Here is a 20622-nt window from a genome sequence, read left to right on the forward strand (position 1 = left end):
GCAGCAGCCAGTTTTAACCGGCACTAATGGAGAGCAGAGTGTTCTTTTTTGTTAGTTAACGTTACTCAGTGTGAGATTAGTTTCAGAACTGTTTTCAACAAATTGTGCTTTTGAAAAAAAATCTATTTCTGACAACAGTGAGGAGGATGTGTCACTACGACACCTATGGCCGAGCAGGTATTAGTTTATTGCAGATATATCTGGTGTAGATTATATGCCGCCAGACAAGTAGCAACTCATTGCAATAGAGAAGTCTCAAAGAAATACTTGAGGTTATGTAGATCACAGATTGACCGCAAGTCAAGTGGAGTAGTGTGGCTTTGGGTGGGGTTGTAGCTAATCCAGTTTTGATGCTGGCTGAAGCCCCAGAATAGGTTTTCACATGCAGGACATAACATAATATGAAGTGATTATTTTTTATTTGCCATTACCTTCCTGTCAAGTGAAAACCACGCATCTCTAAATGCGATGATTTGGATTATTTTTTTTCTGGAAAAACCAAAGGATCAAGCGTTCCAACGTGTTGAGAAAATTCTCTTACTTCTTAGATAGATAAACGTTCAAAAATATGATTTGAGTAGCTGCAAAATTCACCGTCACTAGGCTGTTTTTCTGAGCTAAGGTGGCTGTATAGAAATGTGCGGCTCTCAATGAACAGGGGCACAACGAACATATCATGTCACAGAATATAAAGCATTGCTGTAGATTAAACTACGCACAATATTTAAATAGGTCGAAATAAGCTCAGCCATAGACAACTACAGCAGTAAAATGCAACACACACATTGATGCAACAGTGATATTAATCCAAAACCATTTCCTGCGTCATGAGCACTTTCAATTTTGATACTCGTAAGTAAATGTTGCTGATAATTACTTTGAGTCAAGAAAATGATGTGCATACTCCATCACCACTGTTGTTAGTTAAAACAAAACACGAAACTACTAATATTCTGGAAGTATAGTTTATTACCACATAAGCAGAACAGATATTTTATCTCGTATATTCTCTAAATATCTTTAATATAGTTTGTTTTCTTTGTGGGTTTTGACAAAGGCACTAACCAATGCATGTAACAAGGGTATTAAACAAGGAACAGTCATTAGATGGGTTTTTGTGCAAAGTCTTACAGTAGTACATGTGTAACAAACATGCACACACATTAAAGGACACACAATATGCCTCTGGAGAATGTAACCGCAGTCTCATATGCACTCAGGACGAAAAAAAATAAACACTTCCTTCATTGGATTGTCATTTGGCAGTATTAACCTTTTGGACCTCAACAAGCATCGTTGTTGTTCAGCAGGTTAGTCAAGTCATTTGGCAGTTTGAACACATGGCATAGAGAAATATACACTACTACAGTCACACTACACAGTCAGCTGAGCCTCTCGAGGGCTTGAAGAACACTGCAGTGAAATAAGCCCGTCTGCCCACTGCTCTCCTGAGTAACCAGAACCCGTCCGTCAGGTCGAGGTCTATGGACGAGGACGAGCTCTCCTTGAAGCAGACTGAGCTCCGAGTCTGTCTGGGCTAAATGTGTGGAGGCCACCCTGTGTCTGGGGGGGGGGGGGGGGGGGGGCAAAAGAAAAGAGGCCACAGATTTTTGTCCAGACTGTTAAAAATCAAGTTCAAGTTGTTAATTAATCTGCTCTTCATTCTCAACGATAAACGAGTCTTACAAATCAAGTGTACCTGCTGGGGCTGAACTGAGCCGACATGGCTGACAGGGATGGCTGTGATGGCATCTGTTTCTGCGGGTTGGAATTCAGATCCATGGTGGCTGTTTCCGGGCCTTTCCTGAGAATAGGAACTTTTCCTTCTTTGAGTATGATCCCTGGTCCGTCTCTTCCAAGGGTCAGCGATGGGGCCCACACCTCTAACAGCGGGGGGCCAGGGCGGTGGTTGGAGGGAACCTGACTTCCTGATGACCAGGAAGAGGTCCGAGGTCTCAGAGGAGGAGTGTCCTCATCTGTGAGGAACCGCACTGACTTTGCTGGCTAGGGAAGTAAAATATGTAACGTTAGGCACGTGCATAACAGTGATCACAGGAAGGTGCTATTTATCCATTTAGATTGTTTTGGTGTTGGCTGCTGAGTTTCAGGTCAATTGATCATAATTTGAGTAACCAGGTCATGATTTCTACAAAGAGACGTTGCTGTTGACTTTTTCAAATGTATTTTTTGGCACTTCAAGCACCAGATGCCATCTAGTTCCATTATATTTAAGAGAATACAGACGGCATCTCCATGGCAAACTAGGCAACGCACACCGTAAACAATCTGGATGGATAAATAGCACTACAGGTTAGATTTCGGGGTGACCTCTCCCTTTAAAGGTCAAGTGTGTAGGATTTAGTGGCATCTAGTGATGAGTTAGCAGATCGCAACCAACAAAATATCCCTAATCTCAACCTCCGATACAGTAAGCACTAAAAACACACAAAACATGGCGATGCAACATGGCAGACTCCGTGGAAGAGGACTCGTTCCCTCTGTGGACATACAGGGCTCATTCTAAGGTAATGAAAACACAATGATTTGTACTTTCAGATGATTATACACCAATGAAACATAATTATAGATAGAATATTCCATTTCTGCCGATGGATCCTTCCAAGTCCTACACACTGGACTTAAAACAACAATGCACACAGAAGACTTAACTTCAGACACGCCTCCCACAAGACATCAGGTGTATGACATTACCTTGTCTATATTGTTCTTGTGTGAGTCAGGTCGGACTAGGATTGATTGAGGCCCATTGGACGGCTGTCTGTCATGCTGAAATGTTGCCTCCTGTGAAACAGTGAAGTCCCTGTTATTCAAGATTGCAGCAGCAGAGGGCGCTGCTGGCTCAGTCATCCAGCCCAGTGGTCTGCCAGATTTGGACATGATGCTGCCGCTGTTCTTCTTCCTCTGCAGGGCAGGTGAGTATCCGGACGCCTGCACTTGTGCAAAATGTTGCGAGTTGGACGGGGCGTTCATGTTGGACGTGTGGGAGAAATTGTTTGAGCCTGAAAAAACATTTATAAAAAAACATTCTCTTACAACCCGGCAACATCTCTAATGTACTCAAACAGTTAGAGGGTAGCTGTCGATGTTTCACTCTCACCTCTATGAGGGTTGAAGATGCGTCTGACTGTGTCCCAACCTTGTGCGCCCCCATAGAGGGACGGTTTTCCAGCACCAGTGGATGACATTGTGTGCTGTGCTCCATTTGGCACAGATGGGACGTGTCCTGTTGAGTGTATCGTTCCATCAGCATTTACCCTATCAAGAGCAAGGACCACAGAAGGATTCTTGGCAGCTGTGGGTTTCTTTGCAGTCACTGTGTTGTACTGTGAGGACGCACTAGCTGCCTTGGTCTCCAGGAGTCTGGCCGAGGTTCTGCAGTGAGGCAATAAGACACTTAAGTGCGAGCTGAAGCACCTGTTGTACATTACTTGTTATACTGTAGTTAAAAGTTTATTTGAACCAAGCACCAGCCTCTGTGTTATATTTCAGGAATTATTTAAATGTGCGCATGCTGACATGTTGTCCTGCCCACATGAAATTACTGTCTAAATCCAAATGTCAGTTTGCTCCCACTTTCTGCAGTCAGGCATCACAGCTTCTTACCTGAGCACAGGCGAGATGTAGTTGCTGGGCAGAATGCCCACTTTGCCCGTTCTGAGCGATAACCCACGCAGCCAGCCTTCTTTGAACTTTCCGTACACTCCCACCATCTCTCCTTTCCTCAGCTCCAGCTCCTCCGGCCTTCGTGGTTTGTAGGAGTACAGCACGGCACACCTGAGACACGCAGAGCGTTTGCCTATGTTACCACCACACTTTCTCTAACATACCTCCAGATGATGCTGCGTTTTTAACGATTGTTAAATGTTTTGTCTTTTTCTTTTTCCTTTCTATTCATATGTTGCACCTGTGATCCAACATTAACATTATACCCTTAATATAATGTTTAAAACAGTGACTCACACGCTGATGGAGAGCTGCTGTGTGGAGGAGTTTTTGCCGTCTGCAGAGGCAGAAGACATCTGGGGGTTCACCAGGGCCATGGAGATGGTGGGTGGAGTCTCACTGGTCATCGTCTTCTCACTCTGTAAAGGGATGGATTCACAATGATCATCACATGAAACGCAAATGGCGATGCAAAGCAAATGTTTTAAGAGTCTACAGACATGCAAGCAGCTCTGTTTTCCCAACACTCATTCATGGCATACGTGTTGAATATGTGCAGACCTGCAAATACTTGGGAACTGTGTTTGGTGACAGGTTGATATTTAGTGAAAATAGAGAGATTATTGTTAAAAAGGCTCAGCGGTGTCTGTATAGCCTACATAAACCCCTGTGGAGTAGATCAGTGCATACTGTCCTTTTACTCCTCTTAGTTTTAAAAAAATATATATATATTTCATGGCTTACGTTGCTTGTAAAAAAGGACAACAACCAAAGTCAAGGTGTTATTGTCATATTGTCAAAACAACTTATATTCAAAGTACAGCTTAATACTGAGAACATCAAAAAGCAGATAAGATTGAACAAACTTTTTTTTTTTTTTTTTTTTAAAAAGACGTCTATCTGAGTTGGTGTAGACATGACTAAGAATTTGTTCCTTGAATTCCTCTTTAGACTGCCAACCAATACCACCAACTTCCATTATTAGTAAGCATAGAAGATTAACAATGACTCATCACATCCTCTATGACTAAATTAACTTCTGACATTTTTGGACACTGATGACATGATGTGGCTCTGTGGTGTTGGATGTTGTCAGCCAGCTATGGACTCACCACCACATTTAATCCTTGTGTATTTAAAGTTTTACATTTACATTTTTCAAACTTACATTTTTTTTTATGTGTGTGTAAATTTATTGTCTGTGTCATTTCTCTTTGCAAACTTTCTTGTCTCAAAATGCCCCCTGAGGCGTAAGTAGAGTGTTTTTGAACGGAAATAAATTCAAGAATTCTGCACATGATTGCTTTGAGCGCAATGCTAATGTTGGCAAGCTAACATGCTCACAAAGACAATGCTAACGTGCTGATTAATGGGTATAATGTTTACCCTGTTTGCTGTCTTAGTGAAGCATGTAAGCAAGCTAACACTTGCTGATTAGCACAAAACAAAGTACAGCCAAGGTTGGTGGGAATGTCATTGGTTCTTTGCTTGTACACCAAAAGTACTGGACAAACTAAAAATGAGACCAGACGATGATGAAAAGTCAGGATCATCAAAGTTATTGTAATTAATGTGTGAGACATGAGTGTTTTACCAGATTTCATAGCAATTCACTGAAGATGTTGGTGGTGCTAGAAAAAAATTTAGCAAAGATCTTAGCATTCATCCTGTCAGAATTTCAGGTTAATCCACCTCATTGTTACAGAGATATTTCAGGCGAGACTAGAGTCGACCGATACTCGTTTTTTGTGGCCGAGGCCGATTCAGATATGAAGGAGTTAAAGATTCTGATTTTGATTTACAGGCTGATAAACACATTTTTGCAGTGATACCTCCAGTGTGATTCTCAAACGCTAATGACAAAGATATGTAACTAACAAACCTTATTGTATAAAATGACACCAGTGCGCTGAAACAGTAAACTTCAGTGGGAATGTAATGATTATAAATCACCCAAATCTGATTATCTGCATTATAATCACTATAAAAGGACATGTTTTGTACCGGGACATTTAAGACACCATATATTAGGAAACCAATATATCTGTGGTTGTCCAATATCAGCAAACGCATATATTGATCGGGATCTAGTCCTGGATCTACCAGGTCATCTTAAGTAAAAATTATTTTAGAGGCCGTATATATTTACTTCAGATACACTTTTGTATTTTGGATTTGAGAACTTTGTGTATTGTCTGGGGAAGGATGTACTTAAAAAAGATGGAAACCTACCCTCTCATTATGTCAAATAAACTAAACTAAATCAAAACTAAATCATCCCAATTTGGTGCTTTTGATGAAGGAGGTGGAGAGCGCTGTCTAACATGACGCTCCAAACTCCCCCACTGGTGTTTAATTAGATTGAGATCTGGTGAATGCAAAGCCTATAGAATATGATTTAATAGTCATCAAACCGATCGTCAACCTTGTGTTCTGTACAGAAAATTACATGATATATTCATCCACTCATCATCCATTTGTCACCCTTCTGTATTTAAGATATAATCTGTAGGACTTTCTTTTGAAATGCTGAAATCCCCAATGCATATACATGTTTGGTTTTGTTTAATACAGCAACAGTAAAAATATAATAACCTGGCAGACCTCTTTCACTCTGAGAGGCTTGTAATGAGTCAGGCTTGACACAGACTGGGAGACGGGGAGTGACACTGAGGTGTGTCTCTCAACTGCTAATGACACAGAGGGAAGATTTATCCCTAATTACCTAATTATCCTGAAGAAATACTGAAGAAAGCCTTTCAGTGAGCTCTACCTTTTCATTTTCTCCTCCAACAAAACAAATCATCCACATATAATGTTTTCTTTTTGTTACACTTTCCCCACAGTGTCTGTTATCTCTCCAGTGACGTCTTAAGAGGCTCGCTGCTATTTACAGCACTACCACTCAACTGAAGTGTTATTGCTGCCTGTTGGCCTAGGGTTCCCTCTATACAGCATGTGCCTGGATCCTACAGCTCTCTCACCATTAGGCTGCAACGCTTTCACACTGTACTTTACAGAAACACAAAAGAAGTCATAATTAAGAGGCAGCCGTTGCTGTAACTCAAGCCTCGCTTGTCAAAGGCGGTGCTGTGAGGCAGAAGTAAAGCCAGATGAAGATGTGATATAATGTCCTGAAGACACAACAGCCCGAGCATCACCGTCATCTAGAGTTTCTTTCCGACTGTGTCTTTTGTGACATTTAAATGACATTCACACTAAAAGCAGCCATGCCCATTGGATTAAAAATGGTCGACATCGCAACAAGAAGAAAGCCCGACATCTACCTTTTTCTCATATATTATTTAGTTCATTTTCATTACTCTGTGTCCCTTTTTCTATTCTGGGTTTGAGGTTTTATCTGATACAAAGAGCCTGCTTCACTTGCGCCGCAGTCACGCAATGGCCAGCTGCAGTGACCCAGCAGTGGCTATATTTACATGGAGAGACAAAGTCCACTGTTGGTCTCTCGGCTTCTGCAGCCAGAATCTCTGCTGCTGTAAATAAAATCAGCTTACAGAATATAAAATGTTCACTTTTTGGCAGCCTTTTGCCAGCAAGAGTGCTTACCGGCAACCTTTTGTCTCACATAATAAAAAGAAGGCAGTTTTTGTATGGAGGCTCAAAGAGTTAAAAAATGAAAAACATCAATAAAACATAAAAAATAAATAAATAAAACTGTTTGATGTAAATAATGTTTTCATCCGTGTCTGTTTGGTTGTTAATCACCAGGATCACACAAAAAACTACTTAACAGATTTCCATAAAACTTGGATGCAGGATGAGCTCCAGCCCAGAATAGACCCCATCACCTTCTGGTGCAGATCCAGACATCTTTGGCTATTTCTTAGAAAATAAGTCTCTAGTTTATTGTCACATTTTATCCCACATCTTTTCAAAATAAAATAATTGCTAACAGGTTATCTTTTAAGTCCAGTTTTTCCTTCATTTCAGTCTCTGCTTTATTGTATAACTGCAGTCGGTGTCTGTGAATAAAGACAAAAGGTGCAGAACCAGTAATGTGACTGGCTGTTTATTCTAATCTAAACAGATCATCAGCCTCTTCAGTCTGATTGATCAAAAACAATCCCCTGCAATAGGCTGCTGGGAAAAGAGCAGCTGTAATAGATATCTTTTTTTCACAATGTTTATTTTTTGAATCTTGAAGATTTCGAGTCTCCACAGGTTTGGTTAAACCAAGGAAACTGAGCCTCTTCACGCATCAGCTGTTGACCAGGTTCCTGAGTAATCAGAACAAAAGTCCCCTTGAGTGTAACCATAACAAATGTCTAAACTGTGTACAGAGCTCAAAGACGGCTTGTTGTACTCCTGCATAAACACAAAAAAACACCCCCTACAATCAGAAAACTATAGTAACCATCACTGTAACTCATCACAAAGAATCAACCAACAATATTTCATGATAAAAAAAATCTCCCAAACTCCGTGTTTGAGAAAATAATATAAAATACGGTTGTGGACACAGAAAGACAACACTGTTGTGCCAAAAAGTGCCAAATTTATTTACCAACATCAGTTCTGTACACCCTCACAGCTGTTTCTCAGTTACTCTGGTTAATTAGATCTTTAGTCAGGGTGGAGCAGGGTGGAGATGGGCTGGAATTTGCTGGAGTCGCCAAACCACTTTAGGTAGTAAACATTAGACTTGTTGAGATGTGCAGGATCGACCACACAATACACAATGGTTAGATTTCTGTCCAACCTGATCCTGACTCACTCACAAGCCTAACAAATATTCTAAATACTCGAGATACAAGAAAACCAACTTGTGTTTCTTTAACTTTTGTCTTAATTGTAACAAGTGACGTGATGAATTAACACCTGCAAAGAGTGATGTCAAGCCATGATGGTCTAATTATGTCCTGTCAACAAAGGAAAGGTATATGGCTTGTATTCCTTTTTCCTCTCCCTGTGCGTGTGCATAATCGTGGAGATACCTCTTCAGCGTCTCTATTTTGGGTTGTGAAGAAGTTTGACATGAAAGAATCTTTGCATATTTTTGTTTTGTTTTACATAAAATTAATAAAAAATTGAGGCTCACATATAAATGCTGTCCTGTCAGTATCACAGATGGGCTGCATTTTAAAAGAAACACTTTTTGCTGAGTAAATAAAAGCTGAATAGATTGGACGATTGATCAACATTTTATTTGGGGTGAGGATCTTATATAACAGGAAATGATCAAACACAGTCTGCACATTGCCACACAGGCTGACCAAGGTCTAATCAGGCACTGCAGGTGGAAACACCCGTGTAGGTGGACAGCGGCACTTCAAAAGTTTAAACTGAGTTAATTATATGATAGGGCTGCAACCAAGGATCATTTTCATTTCGGTCAATTAATCATTTGGTCCTGTAAAATGAAGGAAAACTGTGGAAAATACCTGAACAATTTCCCATAGCCCAAGGTGACATCTTTAATTTGCTTGAAAAGCTGACAAGCTGGAACAAAAGGCATTTTTAAATTAAATAACTAAAAATGATTAACTCGTGATTTCCTCCCGCCCTCTTCCGCAGCCTCTATGATCCCTGGACTACTTATGAGTGATCCAATAGGCTGCTGTTAAGCTTTAGACCAGGTCCTCGTGTCACCAGTGTTGATTTCTCTTCACTGGCTCCTCATCTGATCCACAATTTAATTCCAGATTATTGTGATCTCCAAGACTTTTTCTGCTGTGCATGGTCAGGCACCTGACTACAATAGAGTTATGCAGCAGCAGTTGTAAGAGACACGGGATCTTCAGTTGGTTGTAATGTGCTCTGCCAAAATACTATGCACCTTTTAAAGGCTTCACAAGAGCCACCTGTTTAGATGTGTTTTTGTTTGTATTAATTTCTATGCTTTACTGTACTTTTATCCTCAAGTTGTTTTATTTTTGGTTTGTTGCCTTGTTGTTTTCTCTTACTGGAAAACACATTGTGTTTCTTGTGATTTGCAATTTAAATAAACCTGCTGACTTACTGACTAATTATCAGAATAACCGCTGATTCATTTTCTGAAAATTGACTTATCAATTAATCATCTTATAATTCCCGCTCGAATTTAGTCACTTCACAGGTTTTAAAGGTTAATAATAATGATTAAAGGACCAGTGCGTAGGATTTAGTGTCATCTGGTCTTGAGATTGCAGATTGAACACAACTGTGTACCCCTCATCGCACCTTCCCCCCTACAGTGGGCAATAAACTTGAAAGACCCAAAAGACTGTCTCTCCAGCCCGTGTTTGGTTTATCTTGGTTTGACTTCTGGGAAGGCTGTGTTTCACGGAATTAACGTTAATTACAAAGTCGTCTTTAGAAGAGTTAACTTAGTGGGCTAAGCAATAATAGCGTTATTCACTCAAAATAGTCGCTAACCTAGATCTTCCACCATGAATGATACGCCGCACTAACTGGTCGAAGAACAAGGATTAGTATTCTGTCACCGAGTGGCTACGGGACGGGACACACCGGAAGTCGTGCCCATAATTCAAACAAGGTATTATGGCTGCTTGGAATAAGGTGGATATAAAACTCATTCTAACAAGATAACAATGATTCTTAGTTTCACAGTCACAAAAACACAATTATGAATATCACATTCAATTTCTGACAACAGATCCTTTTAAAATCCTACATATTGGACCTTCAAGCTTTTCATAACACTGACATCAAGTGTTGCAGTGTACCAGTGAAGTATGATATGGAATCGAACCTTTTCTTTGTTTTATTCTAAGGTGGGGTTTTTTGCTTTTGGCTCATCTCCATCACCTCTCTTACATAATGATGCCAATATTCACAGTAATATGCATTATTTCATCCACAGTTGGTGGGAAGCGGCATCTCTCTGCGAGGCAGCGGAGCCAGAGGTGAGGGCTGATGGGATGCAGCACTTAGAATAGCTCACATGCTGGCTCGGTCAGCCGGGAGCTCAGCCGCGGCTTGAGGGACGGAGCCCCTGCGCTCCTTTAAAAAAAGGGAAGTGCGTGGCCTGTCTGCTATTACTGGCCCACCGATGTGAGAATGAGTGTTACCTGCTTAGTGAAGAGGAAGGAGTTTGAAGGCAGGGGGAGAGAGGGGTCTGTTATGTAACCAACTTCGCCAGTGACTCATCATCATCAGCATGAGAGAGATAAGCAGACACACTGAGGGACTATCCAAGCCTCCCACTCTCTACATCCATCTCTCATTTTTCCTCCTCCTTCTTCCTACGTCTTGTGCTTTAGCCTTTTCGCAGCTCATACATTTTGTTTTCTGGTTCTTTCTTTCTTTTAGTTTTCCAGTATTTCCACTCACCCTTTTCCTCTTCCTACCTCACCTTATTTCCTGTTTTTTGGATCTTGTTCTCACATCTCCTCCCTTCCTCTCCCGGTTTTTCTTCAACCTGCATGTGGGTTTCGCATTTTTATGCTCCAACGTGTATAATTGCAGGGTAGAGAAATCAAAGGAAATCATTGTCGTGGGGGGGGGCAGAGCACTTGGCAGCAGGTTATATTATTAAACACTGCAAGCTTTTATGTTGGCACTGCTTTTAGGCACTGACCGGTAGTCACAGCAGTCTTACATTGTTTCTGATGCAAATGAATGACATCGTGTCCAGCTGTGTGTGTGTAAATATATATATATATATATATATATATATATATATATATATATATATATATATATATATATATATATATAAAATTGCAGATATTAAATGTATCCATCAAAACCTTCAGGTAAAGGTATTTTTTTGCCATTCGTTTCTGTCATGCTGCTTTTGATGGTTATTTAAAGACATCTTCAAAGATATAAAATGCCTCAAAATAATCCAAAATTGTCTCACAGGGATGCTCATCGTCCATCCGTGAGATACAGGCGGTATAAAATACGCAGCAGATATCACGATGGTCACATAAAATGAGTGGAAGAGCAATTCTTCCTGATGGCTTAAAACTTAAATGTTGCCTCAAGAAACAACGGGCTGCTGTCTTGTGACCATTGCACTTAAACAATGAAGTAACGGTGAGCTCGGTTTTTCAGCGGTGTCATTCTATGAAACGTTAAATTCAAATCCAAAAGACTTCCTCTTTTCTCTCCGGCTATTCTATTTTGCTTTTCAGGAATAATAAGACATTTACACAACTCAAGCTGCACAAAGAACAAGGACACACACCCACACACACAGTTAGACTGTTATTCCCATCGGGTAAGAGATGCTGGCGTTTGTCCCAGGACTCAAGATTTTCAGACTTTCGGTCCACTCACCACCTTTCAAATCTCGGCTGTTTCCACATCTGCGTTGTCTTAATTAGAGCCACTTAATCACATATCGTCAAACAACAAGGGCGACGCCTTGCTCTCATTCATTCCTTAAGCTTGGTGTCATGGTTTACTCCCTGTACCCCTGAGAACAACCTGATCCCTCCGTGACTCAAACAAAAACATCAATTATCTCACATTAGCCACATGTTTTCTATCAAAACAAAGCACCAGGCACAAAAAAACAAAACATGCTCTAAGATTATGAGAAAGGAGACTCGGATAACTTTCTGCCACGATCTGTTCACCCAGCCGTGCCACCAGACTACAAAGCCCCTTCTCTCCTCGGGCACTGGGAATCCTGGGCTTCTCCTCAACACTGCACTTAATAAATATTTTTCTTAGCATAAAGTGACAACAACTTGCATTTCCTTTTGGCATTGCAAATAAATGCACTTTAAATATCAGTGCAGCATGCGTAAAGGCAGATCTGTTGGCACGTGACTCACCTGTAACAGGTGTCTGTGTATGGTATCAGAGTGGCGTTTAACTCGCTGGGAGTTCACTCTGGAGGAGTGAGAGAGGCCACGGGCGGCAGGAGGCGCAGTGAGGCGGTGTGACGGACCCTGATGGTTGAAACTGTTGATGGTGCGGATGTTGGTTGTGTCTCCTTTGGCAATCTGATAAAAGTTGTTGCTGCTGGCTGCCGGCTGTTTTCGCTGGCTAGAAAGGGGCAAAGCATTGGTGGTGGGTGTCTTTGTTGGGACTTGAGGGACTCCGAAATGGGTTGTCCTGCCGGATGCGTCAGTGGCCTTGTCTTTGTCCCCACTCCCTGTCCGATGGTGAGATTCTGCTGAGTCACTCCCCTTCCGATTCTTCCCCTCTAGCAGTTTGGCAGCCACTGTGTTTGGCTGAAACAGATGAAAACATGAAAGAGAAACCACAGAGGAAATCGGGATAAGTCCCAACACAAAGAACAGTCAATCCTCAGTCAAGAAAAATCCTCTGCAAACTGGCTCCTACCTGCTACTAACGCCTGTCAACCTCTGCTCCTGCTGATCAGCGAAACGGCTGTCTAAATACACCCACTTATCACTACTCCGCTCACCCCTACAACTTGTTGGACAGGCAGGCAGGGTGGCAGGCAGACAGGAGCATAAGCACCAGCCAATAAGCCGGCCAGAGTTGACTGGTGCTGAGAGAGGAGCTGCACAGACAGCAGGCAGACAGACAGACATGGCAGGGTTAATGCTTTCACTCCCCACAGTGATGTGCCGTTATGCCACCCAAGCAGAGAAAGCATTACTGTGTCTTTACGCCTGGCTGCACGACACGAGGAGAGGCAGGCTCGGAAAGGAGAGGGGAGAGGAGAAAAGAGGATGATGAACGAACAGAGTACAGAGGTAGAGAAAGATGAAGAGCACAGCTGAGGCGGGGCTCGAGGAGAGGACATGGGTGGACAGGAGACGCAAGACAAATATTTAGGGAAAACTGCAGAAAATACAGATGACAAGTAAGGGAAGTAAACAAGAACTGACTGAGGCACCACATTAACCCCACTGCGGGGACAAAAAACATTCTCCCCCGGCATGGATGAAGTTAATTCCTGGAGGCAGAAAGTACAGACGAAAACAAATGACAGTCAGCGAGCCAAGCAGGGACTGCAAACCTGAGTAAGCCACATAGTCACACACTAATGAGCAGCTGCAGACACAGCAGGGCTCCACAGATTAGCCCTCTGCCTCAGCACATTGCAGCGCAGGAGTGACATTTACGGATGAATCAAAGATTTGAATGAAAATCAAGGTAGCGCCCGGGCAGTGACCTGGAATTAATGACATCCAGCGACGACATCTATGGTTCAATTCATTACACAAGCTACTCCATCAGACCAAAGTGCCAAACGGCAGGTGTCAACCTTGATCACGCTGAAAAGGCCACGACCCACATTCAAAAAAATGAAGGAAGCGAAGATAGAAGGAGAGGACTGAGAAGAACTCACCTCTGTAAACTGCAGAGGGCAAACTCCAACTTTCTCCCCTAGCCTGGCTTCGATCCAGTGTTCATCCACGCGTCTGAGGACAGTGAGGATGTCTCCCTGTAAACCAGGAATAAGTAACTGTACTTAATGGAAGTGGTGAAAAGATAAGCGGCACATAAGGAATAACACAGGATGCCAGGGTGCCGGAGTGTGTTCGCCCTGGAGACTGAGCACTCAGCTCAGAAACTCTCCGAGCTCTGAGTTTCTCCTGCAGCATGTGACTTCAACTCCATTTGTGTCTGCGGGCCGCGTCCTTTCAGCGGCCAGCCCCTGCTCTAAAAACCATTTGACCATCTGCATTAAAAAAAAAGAACGTCAAGCGCAAGTGTGCTTTAATGGACAACACACAAGTACTGAGGCCCTTATATAACTGCCTCAGAAATCCTTCAGGGCAAGTAACAAGCAGTGCAGCAGAGGTCTGAGCCTCAGGCTACAAAAGGTCTCTCAAAGCAGTGAAAGTAACAAAAAGCAATGACCATTATGTATCCGTAGGAGCTACCTCTGCAAGACATAATCACGGACTATTACAAGTTCATGTCCAAAAAGCTACACCAGTGTGATGCTGAATGTGTCAAGTCGACGTCTTTCTAACATGGGAGCAGTCAAGCTAATGCGCTGAACTGAAGAGGATGTCAGATATTTGATTAATATCATTAAAAAGGCAGCCAAGGGTTGTTTTCAGAAGTGAGGGATGTATCAAGTATGTTTCAGTGAATACCTACGTTATTTATATCTAAAGTGATGTCTTAACATTCTCCAACTGGTCGGACAGCATCCAGAAAGTCATAATTTATGATGAAATTAACAGAAACTAGAAGAACTAGAATGCATTAAACTGCCAATCAGTAAAAGAGTAAATATCTTAGAGTTCCAACAATCAGTCGATTAATTGTTTAGTCAATTGACAGGAAAATAATCTGCAACAATTTTGATTTTTGTCTCTGGTTATTTGGAATAGATGTTTTTCACAAAAATCTGTGCTAACACAGACTGGTTGAATAATCGATAGTGAGAGAAATTAAATATTCGCTATTTTTCCTTTAATCAGTGAATCCCATGAACGTCGTGAAGGTCATTTACAACAACAAATAAATAAAACGTTTTGTAATAAAGTCTGAAATGGCCATTAAATATTTGAGAAAAAATATCTAAATCAAAGAAGTGACCAGAACTGAGAAAACAAAATGAAGTTAAACTTGTGTTGAAGTCTGTCTCATTCAAAAACATGTCAATTTATGTCCTCTAATCACCTTCTGTCTGAATGCTCTGGTTTAGCTCTCATCTGTTTAATCCCCCCCCCCCCCCCCCCCCCCAGAAGAGTCTGTTCTGATTGGTCAGCTCTAACAAGCCTGAGCAGCCCTGCTGATTGTGTTTCCACATATCTCAGCTCTGCCGGTGCTTTTGTTTTTGTAACCACGGACTTGTTGGGGGCGTGGCTCAGGACAGTGACTGTATAGCTGTGACATCACAACCTTACAGAAGTCATGACAGCTTGTTTAAAAGGCACAGTTTCTGAATACAGGCTTTCTCTGTGGATTGAGCATTTTGGTATTTTCAAAGTATTTATGTAGTACATTTAAATAAAGACATGGATATCTCACTTTCTACATATGGGACCTTTAAGGAGGTCCTCTCCCCCTGAATGTGAATGTTTTATTTCCTAAGGGTTACTCTTAAGAGTACATTCATTTCAGAGTAGGAAAACGATCAAGTGTGATAAGCTTTTCCTGCTGTGTTAAGTCAGTAGTTTGACAGTCAGACCTTGAGGAAGCTGAGACAACATTTGCTGTCTTCTAGATTCATCTCTTCGGGGTTGAAGTCGTACAGGGCCCTGCAGAGAGCCGAAGGTTGGGACTGCTGGAGGGGCTGCAAATGAGGCATCTGGCTGACGGCCTGCAGCGTGCTGGCAGTGACAGACGTACCGCTACCGTCACCGGCGTTTCCGTGGTGCCAGCTCTCATCCGCTTTGTGTTTCAGGGCGATACCGTTCCCACTCTTGTGCAACAGCTCTCCTGACGAATCACCTTTTTGGTTGCGCATCGCAGCTCTGAGAGCAAGCTGAAGGGAAGGAAAATCACATATCAGCCCGAAGAAAATATAGATTTAATTGACATGATGATGGTAAAATCAATGTCTTTAACAATCTGGGGGCATAAAAAACCATCTAGGCTGCACTGAAGCTATTTATTTTGTCCTGTGACAAACTGTGACCAGGCACTTTGCAGTTGTCGCTGGTTAACAAGACAGGAAATAACAGCTGTAAAAGGCCCCACTTCGACATATCATACAGGCACAAGTAGCCCAACACATTCTGGTGTCAGGACATTTGTTGACGAGTGAGCAAAGTTACAAACCTCTGCTTTTCATCCGATTTTTTTGCTGAGCAGACACAGATGATGTGGTGTGATTTTCTTATCACGATATGAAGATATGTTTCATAAGAGACTTCCTTTTTCCATTTTAAGATGATATCAAGTAACGACTCAAGCTTTACCGTAAATGTCTTTTTTTTTCAGTTACACTTTTTCAGTGATTATCAGGCTTTATGTCTAATACAGCATTAGTAAAAACTTTTATAATTTCATCATGAAGTTGACAATCTGTAAATGCAGTCATTACCATACTAGATTGGGACAGTTGTAATTAAAAAAAAAAAACACAAAACAAAAATTCATATGTAATTTATCTCATAGTTACAGGACACCAATCATTTTGCAGATAAGTGTCTCTTGGAGTGAATTTCCTGCGCAGTAAATCATTTCTACACTGGATTTTTATCAGGTTCCTCCACATAAACATATCTGCAGACAAACTATGTGCTTGCTCCTTTTGAGATAAAAACACTGAATTTAACTACTGAGACACGCGGCCTTCGTGAAAGGACGATGGTGGAAGAATTTAAGCATCTTACATTGTCTGAACTGAAGGTTTCTGAACTCCGTGTTAAAAATGATCAGAAACTCAAGCTCATGATCTTGGCTGAGCAATTCGAACTCTGGCTGAACTCGAGCTCCAGATCTCAAGTGAACCCTGAGACGCTCTGAAGGGTTCGAACACAGGACTTCTGAGAAGGCAGATCTTTGTGTTTTCTCATCTCCTCTGAGAATTAAATGATCAGCATCAAATGAAATCTGATGACTTGCTGACTTGTGATCTCAGATCTCTGTTGAGTTTGAATTAGCTAACAGATGTGTTAAACAGACATGCTTTGTACAGACGGACGGTTTTTAATCATGCAGCACGCACTCACTACTGTAACTCCTTTACATCCTGAAAATAAAAACGAGAATACAACCATTGTTTGTTTTTTAAAATACATTTTACAGAACAGTCTTAACGTTTTAAATATAAAAACTGTGTCTCATTTGACCTTTAGCCAATTTTAAAAACAAATAAACAAATGTGAAACACTGAGCCTGTCTGTACTTGACATTAACATAACCCTTGGGCTATTAAAACCCTGTTTAATCGGCTCTGAATACAAGTGAAATCAACCCCCGAGTGACCACAATGGTGATCTGATCAGCACATGTATGAGAGGCCTAACCGATGTTTCAGTTGGCCGATTTTATCTTAATGCGGGTATCGGTCTGTCCCAGACACATTGGCATCGGCATAGATGGTGTCCGATATGCGCTCATATGAAAACTCTCTTTTTGCAGATTATAATGCAGAAAAAGATGCTTGGGGTAATGTATAATTATTATATCCAGAGTGAAGCTTACTCTTTCAGTTCACTGCGATCATGTTAGACAATAAAGTTTATTGTTGAACTGTAAAATGTCCTGCCTCCACTTTATGTCTTTGTGACTGTGTTTGATCACTGCAACTGATTTTCGCCATTAAACTAGTAACTCTAGTCAATCTCGCAGTTTCATCATTCACTGTGCCTTCTTGTCACTGTGAATCACTGCCTTTGACAAACTCTTAATTATCTGGGCCTTTTTCTACATTCTGCAAAGAGGGAAGTGAGATCTGATGATGAGTTGTCACTCGAGAAGCATCGAGATGCACTCTAATGCCAGTCCTGAACTGACAGACTTGGAGCTGTTAACTTGTGTTCGGAGCACCCAAGACTTATTTTAATGGCAGGTACGAGCAGGCTCAAACACTAATACTGAACAGTAATAATAAGCCTTAGTCATGGTATGATTCAGTGTAAAGACATCAAATACAGGAGCATTTTTCAAATCTGTGAGTCTCTTATGTTATAAATTAACAATTTGGTTTGTTTTAAAAGGTCTGTTTGTAACAAAAGTTGATTTTTGAGTCTCATTCCCAACACACTAAAAAATTGATTTAATTCATTTTATTTGTAGAGAGATCGTGCACAATATTAAACATAAATGTTGCTATTTGATGCACTGTGCCAGAGTTACCTTAGAGGTTATTTACATCTGCAGTCCCCTGGCAGGTCATGATTACAACTTCACATTTGTGACGCCCTGGGTTTCAAAACTTGTCGAAAACTGACGCTTTGAGCTTGAAGGACAGTTCGAATGACACATTTTTTCTAACAAATAGGTCCTTTAATCCTGTCCGTTGCCATCAATTAAACTTCATCATCCGTTACCATCAAATTATCTGCTACACTCCTGTATCAGTTTGAGATATTCATCCTCTGCATAACATAATCTATCTTTATATGTCCTACATGTATAGTAGGAGTTTAAAGTTATGACAGAGCTCTCCTCACTCAGGTAACGTCAGGTTGAAGAACTATCGAGCTCTCATTTGCTGTCTATGATGTGAAAAGCAAATCATCCGCTGCCTCTGCGGAGCAACGACAGGCGCCACTCACACAGGTCTGAGATCTCATCACTGACGCACACGCACAGTTGAAAAAAATCCCACCTAAATTTTGTGAAAAAACAGTGGTGAGTAAGTTTTTCAGTAGTGATAAGGAGAAAAATCAGTGACACATCGTAGGTGAGAAGATAATAAATACCATGAGGCATGCAAATTCATCAACTGTTGCAAATTTACTGCTTGTACTTGTGTCATTTATTCTGTTGATAACAGTGAAACTATCATAGGTCCCCTTTAACATGTGACCATTGTGGGCAATGTTACAAATCAACGAGCAGGACTGATTTACGCCCAGATTGCATTTTATATGGCTTTTGCTTCAGTGTGATAAAGATATTGGAGGTTTTTTTTAATTAAATTTGCCAGATTATGCACAATTATCTACAGAGGTTCACGGTGGCCATCTACAGAGCATCAGTGAGATGTCTGCACAAAGACCAAAGGAGACTACAGACAACACCAACCCAGCCATAGTCTGTTCACCCGGCTGCCGTTTGACAAAAGATGTCATAAGCCCCAAAAATTAAGCAATAAAGTCCAGTACTGCTTCTCATGGATGCAGAGGATTAGGCCCCGGTTGTGCACTGACCTCATAGTACCCTTGCTTCTCCCTGTATTGACCCTCCTGCTGCTGCTGGCCCTCCCAAACTGTCAAGTCGCCTCTGGCCAAGGGCAGTGAGTAGCGGGCTGTCTGTCTGTCCCTGCTGGGCCTCGGCGAGCTCTGGATCCCCTCCAGGAGCCGCACCAGCAAGGGGTTCGTAGGAAGCTCCTCCACAGTCCTGGCTGGGACGGGGGTGCGACACTCTGGGCACAGCAGCTGGGACAGGGCTGCCTCCTGTCTCTGCAGGCAGGACATACAGAAAGTGTGCTGGCAGGGCAGGACCTTGGCCGACGCATCCAGCCGCTTGGAGCACAGAGGACACTCCAGCAAGGCCATGAGAGCCTGCTCCTTCATGTGAACGGGGCCAGCTCGGTTAGGGAGCAGGGCCTCTGGCACACCTGAGACGCTGTAATCCACCATACTGGGAGGGAAAACAATGAGAAGCTGATTCAGTGAAATCAAACAATGAAAGAGTTACAACACTACTCACCAAAGTCCTCCTCTACTGTATAACAACAAGACTCCCTACACAGTCAAGACTTCGGAGAGTTTCATGACGTGGAACGACTAAGAACAGGCGCTTTGTGGTAAACGCTGCTTACAGGTGTCATGTCAGCTCACCTGGCTGAACAGGTAAGACAGCGACACGAAATATCCGCGGAACTCGAAATCTTCCCACATTTATCCCAGTAACACAAAGTGCAGAGGCATAAAAACACTTACATGTGCTGACTGCCGGGGTGATAGTCCTCAAACTCCGGTTAGGGAACGCGTAACTTCGCGGCCGCTGCCGCCATGACGCAGTGCGCTGAGGACGGGAAGGTGCGAAGCAGCGAGAGCAGGGCAGTGCGCGTGCACTACGTTGGTGTCACTGGACAGCTCGTGCCAAAAAAAAAAAAATAAAGATGTTGTGACGACATGAAGATCACCTGTCGACATGAAGTATAAAGCAAAGTCTCCAGCTCAACAGGGACGATTCATCAGGAAATGTGTCGGGTTTCAGTGTCATGTCGGAGTTTAACCCTTCACAGCTGATCAGCTCTCACACGTACAGCCTCGTTACCTTAATGACCGGAAGATCCAGTAAATTCATTAAAAAAATAAATAAATAACACACGCGAGTCAAACAATAATAAAATGTTGTGCATTTTAATACAACAGTTAAGTATAAATATTTTTTAAAAATACATTAAAACTGTTCCATCGTGCTCCTGAATGCAGCCCAATGAAGGTTTAGGGATAT

The 20622-nt window shown here is 42.0% G+C and overlaps 1 protein-coding gene and 1 long non-coding RNA gene across 3 annotated transcripts; one reads left to right on the plus strand and one right to left on the minus strand.

Moving 5' to 3' along the window:
• Nucleotides 1-951: 951 nt before the first annotated feature.
• On the minus strand, nt 952-20411 carry sh3rf2 (SH3 domain containing ring finger 2). 2 transcript variants are annotated; one of them, XM_030397157.1, is made up of 12 exons: nt 20103-20411; nt 19368-19800; nt 15908-16027; nt 15731-15862; nt 13931-14026; nt 12438-12839; nt 3982-4103; nt 3625-3795; nt 3119-3393; nt 2713-3020; nt 1700-2004; nt 952-1563 (listed from the first exon to the last, which is right to left on the minus strand). In XM_030397157.1, the coding sequence occupies exons 2-12, from the start codon at nt 19797-19799 to the stop codon at nt 1383-1385; spliced, it is 2544 nt and encodes an 847-aa protein (XP_030253017.1). In that variant the 5' UTR covers nt 19800; nt 20103-20411; the 3' UTR covers nt 952-1382. The 2 variants fall into 2 exon arrangements, with proteins under 2 accessions (XP_030253017.1, XP_030253016.1); XM_030397156.1 differs by having other exon boundaries at nt 15731-16027.
• Nucleotides 2003-4084, plus strand: LOC115569196 (uncharacterized). The gene is made up of 3 exons (XR_003981519.1): nt 2003-2525; nt 2742-2933; nt 3974-4084. It is a non-coding gene; the product is annotated as an uncharacterized LOC115569196 (long non-coding RNA).
• Nucleotides 20412-20622: the final 211 nt, after the last annotated feature.

The sequence above is a fragment of the Sparus aurata genome, chromosome 18, assembly GCF_900880675.1.
Source record: "Sparus aurata chromosome 18, fSpaAur1.1, whole genome shotgun sequence".
Lineage (NCBI taxonomy): Eukaryota > Metazoa > Chordata > Actinopteri > Spariformes > Sparidae > Sparus > Sparus aurata.

What these genes read in the sequence shown, in the direction of transcription:
- sh3rf2 (XM_030397156.1), bottom strand. Translation starts at nt 19,799, where the DNA reads ATGGTGGATTACAGCGTCTCAGGTGTGCCAGAGGCCCTGCTCCCTAAC. An exon ending in AGAAGCAAGGGTACTATGAG is followed by an intron (nt 16,028 to 19,367) that starts GTCAGTGCACAA and finishes CCTTCCCTTCAG; the next exon opens with CTTGCTCTCAGAGCTGCGAT. An exon ending in ACAAGAACAATATAGACAAG is followed by an intron (nt 2,005 to 2,712) that starts GTAATGTCATAC and finishes TTACTTCCCTAG; the next exon opens with CCAGCAAAGTCAGTGCGGTT.